Source organism: Arvicanthis niloticus, chromosome 13, assembly GCF_011762505.2.
Source record: "Arvicanthis niloticus isolate mArvNil1 chromosome 13, mArvNil1.pat.X, whole genome shotgun sequence".
Classification (NCBI taxonomy): Eukaryota; Metazoa; Chordata; class Mammalia; order Rodentia; family Muridae; genus Arvicanthis; species Arvicanthis niloticus.
In genome coordinates, this window is record NC_047670.1 from 72,499,605 (window position 1) to 72,512,429 (window position 12,825).

Here is a 12,825-nt window from a genome sequence, read left to right on the forward strand (position 1 = left end):
GCCATGTTTGGATCCATGGCTTTTAAACAGCAGGGGTCTGTGTCAATGTCTGTGGCCCATGTTACAACCAAAGTTCTATTTGGTTGTAACAAATACAACTATTTGGATATCCCTGGTCTAGGTTGCCTCCTGGGGCCATCTTGATGTTCAAGGGCTGTTCAAAGTTGGCACCATCACTCAGTGTCATTGGCTTTTGGAAGAGCTGACCTCACACCTTGCTGGCTGTGCAGGGGTGTGAGCACAGGAGAGTTATCCCAACCCCTAGCTCCTCACGACCTTCAGTTAGAGGGAGAGCTGGCCTTGCCCTTCACCTTGGCAGCATGGGAGAGCTCGCCAAGGACATGGGAGTGAGTGGGCTGGCCCCACCCCTTGCTGGCTACAGCACACCCACCCTGCACCTTGCCAGGGCAGCACAGTATAGCTGCCCTTGGTGGCATATGTGGGAGAGCTGGCACTGCCCCCTGCCAGCACTGGGGTGGACTGGGCAAGGAGAGATCTCCCACCATCCACCCCTTGCAGCCTTCAGCAGGCTGAGAGCAGGCCCAGGTGGTGTGGGTGCAGGAGAACTGGCAGGTTGGACACCACAGCCACCACCAAGAGAGTTGGCCTATCCCAATGTCTACAATATCTATGCACTGCTTGAGCACATGAAGGGTCAGTCCTGCAGAACCAAAGCTGCAGGAGCTCCATGACACAGGTCAACAACAGGCTATCCAAGAGGAGTCCTGGTGAGGACCCAGTGTTGATAGTGTAGCAGAAGGCAGAGGGCTTGAACCAGACCAATGACTTTTGCAATGAACATTTGCAAGTAAAGATATGTGGACAAAGGGTGTACTGTGTGACACGTTGTGACACACTGCAAATTCCCCGGCAAGATGTTTGTTTTATTTTAATTTTCTTCTTCTTCTTTTTGTTTGTTTGTTTTCCGTTGCCCTCAAGGGCAGAGGGCAGCTTTGGAGGGATGGGGAGATGAGTAGATTGGGGTGCATGGTGTGAAATTCACAAAGAATCAATAAAAAGTTATATATATATATATATATATAACTTTTTATTTATTTATATTTATATATATTTATATATTTATATATATAACTTTATATATATATATATATATATATATATATATCATTCTTATATATATATATGAATGAGAACCCAGTTGCTTGCTGTTTTCAGACATAGCAGAAAAGGGCATCAGATCCCTTACTGATGATGTGAGCCACCATGTGGTTGCTGGGAATTGAACTCACAACCTCTAGAAGAGGAGTCAGTGCTCTTAACCACTGAGCCATGTCTCTAGCCCCCCACAGTCTCCTCTTACTTTGGCTCCTGGTTTCAGAGAGATTCTAGTTCTCCAAAGTAGAAGAAAATATGGTGATGAGAGTGACTCCATCCATGGCATCTCAAGCAAAAGACAATAGCTGCCCACATGGTTCAGACCAGCAGAGCCCAAGATGCAAGCCAGGCTGAGCATCAGTCATCTTTAGAAGCCTGGTACCCAACACCAGTGTCTAAGCTCCAGAGCTTTAAAACAGTGCCACAAGCTGGGGACCAAGTATTCAAAGCAGGAGCTTGTTGGGGAGCATCCCAGATGGATACCATAACAGACTCAACATATGGGCCTCTATGGTCATCCAAGATCCTAGCTATAGCAATGTTCAAATCAGACTCTTTTTTTTTTTTTTTTTGATTGTTTAGTAACATCTGTCTCTATATTTATAGGAATATTTGAATTTCAGATTTAAATTTGTATATATAGATTATTAATTTCTTCTTCCGTTCACCTTAAGGGGAAGGGAAAGGGAGCAGAGATATCTGTGACTCTGGGATCAAGACTGCAGAACCTGGGTGATCAAAGGAGCCAGAAAATTAAATGTACCTACACATCGTCTCTCTGTCCTGCATCCTGGCAGCAATGTTCCTTAAGTAAACTCAACCAGCTCTCAACGACAAGAAAGCTCACTGAAATGGCTAATAAAGGTCCAGCTACCAGGGGGAAATAAAGGTATTAAATGCTGCAAAATATGGCCAGGACAATGATAAAAACATCAAGTGGAGCCAGGCGTGGTAGCTTGCACATGTATTTTCACTATTTCTGAAGCTGGGGCAAGAGGATAAAACCAGCAACAAATGTGCAAACATGTTAAAGTAGCCCTGCTCTACTGTTGAATGGTGTGAGTCCCTCAAAGATTTCCCACTCTATTGTTGAGTGGTGTAAGTCCCTCAAAGAGTCCCTGGCTGCAGGGCCTTTTGCGATACAAATGGACCTCCCTACTTACAATCACAAGCTTTCTTGTGGACAGGCTGCTGCTTTCAGCCTTTGAGTCTAGTTCCATTCTCCCACCCCAACGTTAATCTAAAATCTTGTGCCTCCTCTGACTGGGTTTGGAAAGTAATAAAAGTCCACTCATTACCTCCTCGTTCTTCTATGAACTTAAAGAATTTGTGGGCCACCACACAGGGATGGGACTCCGCATCCTTCATACAATATGCCTCCAACCCACTGCCTCCACACTTCGACTTTCAAACTATTCTCTTCCCAAGCAAGAGCTTTTCAGATCATTCTGGTTTTTTAATGCCTATGGTGGTTTGAATAAAAATGGCCCCCATAGGCCTATAGAGAGCAGCACTATTAGGAGGTGTGGCCTTGCTGGAGTAGGTGTGGCTTTGATGGAGTAGGTGTGGCCTTGCTGGAGTAGGTGTGGCTTTGTTGGAAGAAGTGTGTCACTGGGGGCGGGCTTTGAGGTCTTCAAGCTCAAGCCAATTCTCTTCGTGCTGCCGGCTGATTCTGACGTAGAACTCTCCATTCCTTCTCCAGCACCGTGTCTGCCTGCACATTGTGATGCTTCCCTTCATGACAATAACAGACTGAACTCCGAACTGTAACCCAGCCCCAGTTAAATGTTTTCCTTTGTAAGAGTTACTGTGGTCATGGTGTCTGTTCACAGGAATAAAACCCTAACTAAGACTACACTAATTGCTTTATCTTGTAAAGCATGCCTGTCTCTTTTCAGTTAGTGACATAAGCCCTATAACATCGAATTTGTCCCTCCAATCATGAAAACAGATTACCAAGAGAAATCAGAGAGGCTTGGTTTATGCTGGAAGCTAATTCAAGACACACACTTTAAACATCAGGAGAAATGACTTCAAGGTCTGAGTCTGGTGCCAAGGAAGACATGAATGTCTTTCTTGGAGCCCTCCAGCACTGGGAGTAAAGGCTAGAAAGGGGATAAGGAATTCATTCATAGATTTTCAGGCTAAAAACACTCTGCCTGAGCCAGGCTGCCTCTCCCAAGAGCCCTCCCCATGGCCCCCTTCATCTCCTTGTTGCGGAAGCTGTAGATGACGGGGTTGCACATGGGGGTGATGATGGTGTAGAGGAGGGAGAAAGGCTTGTCTTTGTCAGGCCCATGTGTACTGCGGGGATTCATGTAAGAGAACATGGCTGAGGTGTAGAAAAAGACGACCACGGTCAGGTGGGAGGCACAAGTGGAGAATGTCTTCCCCCTACCTGAGGAGGAGGCCCTGCGGAGGATGGAGGCCAGGATGCGGGCATAGGAGGTGACAATGAGCACCATGGGGCTGAGCAACACCACAATGGCATCCACAAAGATCACCTTCAGGCTGAACTCAGGATCCCCGCAGGAGAGGGCAATCACTATGGGAGCCTCACAGAAGAAGTTTTCTATGTGATTTTCTCTGCAGAATGGACCTCGGAATGTCATGTAATCAAGAAGGATGCCATTGACCATTCCAAAGATCCAGGAAGAACACACCAGCCTGACACACACCTTCTGGCTCATGATCTGGGCATAGTTTAGTGGGTGGCAGATGGCAACATAGCGATCATAGGCCATGAAAGCCAAGAGAATGCACTCAGCCACACCCACACCAAAAACCAGATACATCTGAGTCAAACAGGAGACAAAGGAGACAGTGTGGCTCTTGGTCACCAGATGGACCAACATCTGTGGAATGGTGGTCGTGATGAAGCAGATGTCCAGGAAAGACAGGTGTCCAAGGAAGAAGTACATGGGGCTGTTGAGCCTGGGGTCAGTCCATGTGATGAAGATGATGAGGCCGTTCATGGCCATGGCGAGGCTGTAGAGAGCCAGGAAGAGGGTGAAGAGCAATGCCCGGGTGGAAGGGGAGCTCTGCTCAAAGCCCACGAGGATGAACTCAGTCACTGTGCTGCCGTTCCTCGAGTCTCCCTTTTGGGGTCTGCTTTAAGAAGGAAGAAAGGAAAGCAGGCGAGCCAGGTGAGTATGCAGTGTGCTTTCTTTTGCTTCTCTGTTTTTGAGATAAAATAGTAACTAAAAGCAACTTGGGGAGGTTTGTTTTTCAGCTTATAGGCCGGAACCCTAAGCAGCAACTGTGGAGGAACATGCTTACTGGCTTTCTTTCCTTGGTTTTGGGCAGCCATGTGTTTTTATAGTGCCCAAGCACACCCATCCAAACATGCCACTCTCCACAGTGGGCCGGGCCGCCCTGCATCAACAGAGAGAGCAGTCGTCCACAGGGCGATCTCAGGGAAGCAAGTTCCTCAACTGAGATTCCTCCTACCCTGGCATGTTTAGGTTTGTATTAGGTTGGGAAAGACTAACTGGTATAAGGAGCTGTTTGGATAACCGACTTCCATAAGCACAGACTGGGGGTAAATGAACAACAAAATAAAAAAAAAAAAAGATAACAAGTTATAGTTACACTAAATTCTATTAAAGGCACAGAAAATGTTATTGTAGGCTGCAGTCGTGTGAGCATCAACCAAGGATTGTTTATAGGATTTTGTGTCTACTAGGTTGGTCCTGAAACACCATCTTCAGTCTCACCTACCCCTCTAGACACACACACACACACACACACACACACACACACACACACACACACACACACAGAGAGAGAGAGAGAGAGAGAGAGAGAGAGAGAGAGAGAGAGAGAGAGAGGTTTAAGATTCACAGCAAGAGTTGAAGAGAGACTAGGGATTATCTTCAGCCCCCACATCATTATATACACAGCGCTCCCACCCCCGCCCTCACAGTAGAGCATCTGGCAAGTGCTGAGACTACGTGGACACCCTGAAGGCACCAACATTAATAGCTTACACTTCTAGTTCACTCCAGTTCACTCTTGGCTCTGTATATTCTGGGCATTTGGAGAAATAGTAACAAGTTGGATGATAAAATGTCCAGTCTAGTTTTACTCACCCCTAATCTTCTGGTTGTCTACTTCCCCAGCCCAGCTAACTCCCTGACTGATATTTCCATGCTTTTCTGGTCTGTCCAAGTGGTGTTGAATAGCTTGGATTGTGTTTAGAGACAAACAGGATGGCACAGGATCTAGAGTCGCATAACAAACCATTGAAGAGAACTTTGAAGTGAAGACACAGGCAGAACCTGAGAGCTCTCTTTAAGTATGAACAGGTTTCCCACCAAGAAGAGTAAGTTTCCTTTTCCTATGTAACCTGGGTGAGTCCACTGGACTCTAAAACAGCAAAAATAATCACACAGTCACACCCTTTCCTTTGCAAAATTCTATGATCAGTTTAAAAGCAAGGAGGAAATGAACATTTTTTCTAGATTAACATAACTCACTAAAGTTCACTGAAAAAAGATAAAATTAGACTAATGTCCTGACTGAAATAATTCATTACACAACGTAGTAAGCAGTTCTGAATGCTCACGCCATGTTATGGTCTCTTAGAAAATTTTAAAACACCCCTGAGCTCAGATTGTTTACCAGACCATTAAAACAGAAGGTATTGGGAGGTATCTAGGCATCAACATATTAAAATAAGAATTGATAAATAACAATAACAGACAGACAGATAGACTGACAAATGAATGGACAGGAGATGGATACATACATACATATATACATACATAGATGATGGATAGTGATATATAAATAGATGTTAGATTTATAGATGACAGATGATAGATAGATAGATAGATAGATAGATAGATAGATAGATAGATATGTGTGTGTACTACAACATGAGGTTTTGAAATATGTTTGTGTTATGGGATGAATCAAAATAATAATATACCCATCGCCCACGCGCAGGAGTAATTTTAGAGGTTCTGCAGGTGATTCTCATGCACAGTCAAGCCTGAGAATTGTGAAAACAGATACAGATCACAAAACACTAAGGGCCTAATAATATCTTCATAAAGCAATGAAGCTATTAAGAACAAAACCACTGAAAGCACATGAAAGATAATTATAACAAGAGAATGTGCTAATGATGCTGACATGGACAAAACCAGTTGTTACTATTCAGAATTCAGGGTGGCACTCAAAGAGGACCAGGCCAAGCGGTGCTCATTGCTGGGATCTCACCGACTTCTAGTCATAATGCTGCTACATAACTCACTATATTAATATATGAAAGGTAAATCCTCTAGTAAATTACATTGATGCCCAGAAATGTTTGATAAAATTATCCATGAATAATTACCTACTTTAAACACTTCTTAGTAAAATATGACTAGAAAGATGTTCCCACGACATTATCTGATTCTACATCAAAATAGTCGTAAAACAAATGTTGTTACGTATCCCACGTTCTAAACACAACACACATCACAACTCTTTTAAGCTTTGCAATTATCCTATGTGGTAGATAGTCTTTCTGACATCCTTGCTGTATAGGAAGGATCAATACCTTTCCCAATGTCAGCCAGTAAGTAGTGAAACTCAAATTCAAACCTGGAGACCCTGATTCCAGAAGTTTCTTTGCCACAGACTCCTTTACCCTACTTATGGGCTCAGGAGATGGTTCGGTGGGTGGAGTGCTTGCAGGAGTGTGAGGAAGGACCTGAGGTTTGAATCTCTAGAAATCATGAGAAGTTGGGTGTGACTCTAATCCCAGGGCTCTTGTAGGACTCTGTGAAATCCAGACAGGTGGGTCCTTGGAAGTTTCTGAGCCTGCTGGACTGCTTATGCATCTGCAGACAGCCCAGAGAGATCCTGCTTCAAACAAGATGGAAGAGGAGGGTCAAACCTGAGCTGGTCCTCTTGCTTCCACCAATGTGCCATGGCATGCACTACCTATATTATACACACACGTAAACACACACCACACACACAGACACTTATGCACACACGTCATGCATGCAAACCGAAAGCATAGATAACAGTAAAATGTAGTGACCAAATTAGGAAGTGATGACCTTTGAATATTTACTATGTTTGCTTTTAAGTATAATTTATTTAGTTGCTAGTCAAATGATCTGTTACTGATGACCAGGGACACTGGTTCCCTATGCAATGGCACATATACAGATTGGGACTCTTGGAAGCATTCACGCCTTACCTCATTGTGTTGCGCTGACTATGGCCAGTCACAGAGTCACTGCAGCAGGAAAGAGAGGGGACCGCATGTTGTACAAAGGTGAGCTACCCCAGGGAGAGCATCTGATGTTGGATCCACTCTGGAAAAAACAAACAAACAAACAAACAAACAAACAACAACAAAAACCCAGCTTATTAACACGGGCCAATCTGGAAGGGCATTTTCTTAACTGTGGTTCCCTCTTCCAAAACTACTCCAGCTTTGGCATAAAACCAGCCAGCACAACCTAACTCTTTTGTCAAATGGACATAGTATCAGAATATCTTCGAAACTCACCTCCTACTCATAGAGTAGGGTAAGCTCTCAGACCTCATCAGAGAAACTTCTTTGTGCAAATAGTGATTAACATAAAAACTCCCAACTGGCTGAAGCACAGAGAGTTAAGTGTCCATGGGCACTCAGACACAAACGGGCCGTCTATGTCTCTTTCCTCCCAAGGCTCAGGGGTCATCTGGAAGAAGGAACTTAAAGATGGCAAGAGCCAGAGGTCTGGGAAGACTGCAGAAAAACAGTGTCTTCCAGACATGACTGAACTGCTGCACGCACGAAGTCACAATGGCTGAGCTTGCCTGCACCAAACCTGCACAAGGTCAAGTGGGGGGACAATTTAGCAGGGAGGGAGAGGGGTGATACACCCCTAACTGAGGTTTATTGACACTGATGGGAGAGAGAGAGCTAGTTTTCCCTGAGGACGTGGTTCTTGAGGCTGACCTCACACTGAGTATACAGACATCACAAATTCAGGCTGATTAATTTTTAAAATAAAGGACAGAAAGTACAACAAGTAGGGGGGTTTGGAGTGTGGGATGGCTCTTGGAGTTGGGGGAGGATGTGATCAAAATATATGGTATGAGACTCTCAGAGAATCAATCGAAATATATCCATTCCTTTAATGTAGAGCCCAGTTACCATGCAGGGAGTTCGAGGACCTGAATTTAAACCCCGGCTCTTCCACTTTGCCAACAGCGTAACCAGAACTGGCTTAAGTTACCAGGTTCTAGTTTCCTCATCTTCAAAACAAAAATAATGAGGGCTCTGATACTATTGGGTTAACCTGAGGATGAAATGAAAATTTTTTATGAAATTCTTGAGAAAGTGCTTTGGCTCAAAATGATGTTACAGAAGCTTAATAAATAAGTAGATGTATCCACTTAAAAAATTTTAATCTAATAAATTACCAATTAAGAATCTTTACACAGTGTACATCTTGTACATCTAAGCGTTATTTGTATGGAAAAGATTAGGAGCTATAATATGGGGATTGTTGTTACTTAGAGAAATACAGTATCTTGTAGTAATTAAAATTATATTTATGAACTCATGACAAAATTATGATTAAAGTGAAACAAAAAGCAAGACGTATGCCAGTGAGTTTGGAATATTCATGGCCACATCACTTAAAAGCAAATTTCTTCTGCCTCAAAATACTGCTTATAAATGAAGCAGCTGCGAGAAGGTTGTTTATTTCATCTTTTGTGTGTCTTGCTGAGTCTAGACAGTTGCCAAAGTTAGAAAGCCCTGAGAGTTGGAGCACTGTAAACCATCTGATGTAAAATATGAATTTGATATGTAGGAGTTCTAGGTGACCTGTCATTATGAAAATGAACCACTGGACCCACAGGTGAGCTAGTTGTATCATACTCTGTCTGCTTCCCTTAAGGCAGATTGGAATCAATATTTTACATAAATTCAACAAGTTTCTTAAATATTGCGATTTTTAACTGGGACAAACCCCTGTTTTGGGCTAGGTTATAGGCTCTCTGGGGGAACCCAATAATATTATTCTGCTAAATGGGCATAGCAATAAACATTCTCCTGAGATCTTACCTTTACTCCCAAAGACCAATACAGCTTTTAACCCACAGCAAAGAAGTGCTTTGTAATAGATGGTGATTTGTACAAATCCCCACTGAGTATCTGCAGCACATGAGAGGCTCTGACATGCTCCGCTCTAAGTGGGACAGGTATATCCTACCCCTTCTTCCCAAGACTCAGGAATAATAGTTAAAGCCAGATGTGGTGGACATTTGTTACAAAACAGCATTTGCAGGACATGACAACACTGCCACACATGTGACCTTATAGGGGCTATGACTGCATGTGCAAGACCAAGCCAGCCAAAACTGTCTGCAAATTAAAACAATCCCATAAACTCAATTGTTAAGTTCCTTCTGAGAATTAGCCCTACGAGGCTGTTTAATGCAAAAGAGCAGACCACACAAAGGAAAGCCTCTCTTTTCTAAAACATACTCAAGCTCACAAAACCCTAAGAGGAACAGAGAAACATCAGTTAGAAATGTGTCCAGGAAACACACGTATAGAATTAGCTTCCAGATGGACAGGGTTTGCACAGAAGAGGTTTGGAAGGAGCCATGAGTCAGTTGTTGTCTCTGATAACAGCAAGAGTGAGCATTAGACTGGTTATTTTCAGTGACCACAGCACAGCCATGTTTGTAAGAGCTGTAGGACTGTTTATGCCAACCTAAAATACATACTGATTGTAGAAATAACCAACATAGGACAAGATGACAAGTAATCATATCTGAAAGCCTTTGAGAGAACTAAGCAGTTAGCTGCTCAATGACTGGGTCAAAATTAGGTAGGGAAACGTACATTTGCTTCAGACTCAGTATCTACGTGTGAAAACCATTTATCGGTACTGTAGATTCGTACCCAGAGCTCAAGGATTGAACTTAGATAAATCAAATCAAGTCAAAGATCTCTTAACAGAGAGTGTCAGTTTTCAGATGTTTCATATCTGTATTCAATGAGATAGCTTGAGGAGGACCGCACCCCCAAATCCGAAAACAAAATTCGCTTATATTCCATATATACCTTATTCTCATAGCCTGAAAGTAATTTAAGATAGTGTTTTAAATAATTTTGTGCACTTTGAGCCACTATAAAGCAAAGGGATGACTATCTCGCTCACCCATGACAGTGTCTGTGTGAAGGCATATCCAGGTGGAAGGGGGCTGGAAGATCTCTCTCCCTGGGGACTGCATCAGTATGTGACCCAGACCTGTGTCTTGATGTGACTGGTTACATGAAGTGGTGGACATTGACCCTCATCAGGTTTGGACTTTTAGCCTTTTGTTCCTTGTGTGATCAGACTGTGGATGCTCAAAACTTGCTTACACCTCAGTTCTGTCTCTTGCACAGAGTCCTTTGCTAAGACCATTTTTTTGTGTGGGTTGGTGTAAGATCAACGGATGACAGGAATGCTAAAATCAGTGCAAGTGATGACCAGTGGCTGTCATCACACGCCCACTACCTCCTCTTCACTCTCTCCTTTTCTGTTTCTTCTTGCACCATGCATGTTGGAAGAGATCTTTGAAAAATTTGATCTCAATAGTTTGTTTAAAGACCACTTTTCTAGATCAGAAAGTTCTCAGATAGCTATCCTGTTGCTTGTAGTTAGAGAGGGTAACAGTTGGAGAGTGAAGGGGACACATGGGAGGTATTAGAGGAAGGGACAGGAAGGGAGAAGTGATGGGATTATATTTTAATTTAAACAAATTTAATAAAAGACATCTTGTCATATCCTAAACTCCTGTTTCTTCTGTAGTTTTGTTTATTCTGTAGGTCTCAGAGAACACAGAAGAACTGGATCCTTGCGTCATGTACCTCATTGTGACATATTTATAAACCTGCAAGACATGCTAATATTGTTTTCTTTCTCAAAGGAGACAGAAGGGAACATGCATAGACAAACAGGACATCTGTTCACTCAGGGGGAAGATTGAGAGGAAAGCATTAACCAGAAAAGAGGGAGGGGATCAGTTAGGAAGCAAATAAAAGGGAGGGAAGGCAGACAGGAATGGGTGCAAACGTTAGGAAAAGAGGAAACAAGAATAGATCGTGAAAACACAATCCTCGCAACAACAGTTTCTGCAGGACTCTGCAATTCACAACCATCCCTGCGTGTGTGGTTCCTGAGTAAGGCACAGGGAGCAGTGTCTAAGGTTTCTTGCATCCGACTTATGGATGCGGAATGCAACCCCAGAAATGCATAAATGCACTCACACAAACGCCGAGAGCTTCAGGGCAGAGGAGGCAAAACTAACTCTTGAGGATCCTCAAGTCTCTCTCCCCTTGAGCCATGTAATAAGTTATTTGAGCGGATAGACTCGGAGGTAGGACAATACCCTTTCTGCTACTGCTGCAGAAAGATGATAAGGAAACGGCAAAAAATTCAAGTGACAAGGGACGTAGGCAGGAAGAGCTAGAATGATGAAATAGAGAATGTAGAGAGATGGATAGTCAAACAGAAGACAGACTCAGACAGCTGGTAAGTGTAACTGGACTTTCTGTTCACTGGTGCACACTCATCTTCCTGATCCAGATGTTTGGAATGATGCCACCCCTGCCCGCTGGCTCTGAGAACACTTGGGGCTTTTCATGTTCTTCCTATGCACACAGGTCAATTCAAACAGAGATTCATCCTGACAGTGACACACAAGTCATCTTCCTCTCACTAGAGCTGGGGCAGGCAGGTAGAGAGTTCCAGATGGTAACACAAAGGGGAGATGCAGAGGAAGAAGCAGCTAATCAGACAGAGCTGGGATGGCAGAGGCAGAGCTGGGTATCTACGGGAGAAACAGCAAGATCTGTCCTGTCTCTGTGGCCACTACATACGGGGTGCAGGTATGATCTGAATAAGGGATTAGGAAGGGTTAGAATCTAGACTACCGCAGAGATGGCAGGCTCAGGTTTCATTTGGAAGAGAAGTCACTAACCTTTTCTGTGAGCTGAGACACATACAGGCGAAGTCATCGGTCCTGTTGATCTTACACTGGAGCAAAGGTGCAATGAATTATGTTGCAAAGCCCCTGGACATTTATAGGATTGTGAGCTGCGGTAAACACACACACACACACACACACACACACACACACACACACACACACACACACACACACACACACGGGGGTGGGGGGCAGGTAGTAGGGCAGCCAATGGGCTTTCAGCATGAAGGAGGAAGGAGCTGCTTCTCACTGGTCACCAATGGGACCCTAACTGACATAGACTCTGCTCTTGGAGGGTGTCTTAATTAGGCTGGAATTCAGGAGCCCAGTTATGTTAGTACACTCCTGGACTCCCCAGGGGGACTTGCTCACTGACAAAATGCCCTGGAATCTCTGTTTGAGAGTTCATTTTGTTTCTTTGTTTTTTTTTTATTCTTTGAGAATTTCATACATGTATACAATGTAACATCACTATATCCACCATTTCCCATCTCCAATCTTTTCATACCCCTCTAGCATGTTCTCTCCTAGTGTCAGGCCGCCTTCTCTTGTTTTGATAACCCATGAAGTTCAACTACTGCTGCCCATGTGTGTATGTGTGTGTGTGGGTCAACCCCATGGAGCATGGGAAACATTTCTACCAGTGGCCACACCCTCCCTGTCCCTGCAACTATCAGCTGCCAATATATGGATTCTTGGTATGGGGCGTGGACTGGAGGG

General features: G+C 43.8%; 1 protein-coding gene across 2 annotated transcripts; it reads right to left on the bottom strand.

The window, feature by feature from the left end:
- Positions 1-2,053: 2,053 nt before the first annotated feature.
- On the bottom strand, positions 2,054-12,377 carry LOC117719304 (olfactory receptor 10AD1-like). 2 transcript variants are annotated; one of them, XM_076912001.1, is made up of 3 exons: positions 12,097-12,377; positions 7,319-7,436; positions 2,054-4,224 (listed from the first exon to the last, which is right to left on the bottom strand). In XM_076912001.1, the coding sequence occupies exons 2-3, from the start codon at positions 7,321-7,323 to the stop codon at positions 3,261-3,263; spliced, it is 969 nt and encodes a 322-aa protein (XP_076768116.1). In that variant the 5' UTR covers positions 7,324-7,436; positions 12,097-12,377; the 3' UTR covers positions 2,054-3,260. The 2 variants fall into 2 exon arrangements, with proteins under 2 accessions (XP_076768116.1, XP_034373332.1); XM_034517441.2 differs by having other exon boundaries at positions 2,054-4,227; positions 12,097-12,375.
- Positions 12,378-12,825: the final 448 nt, after the last annotated feature.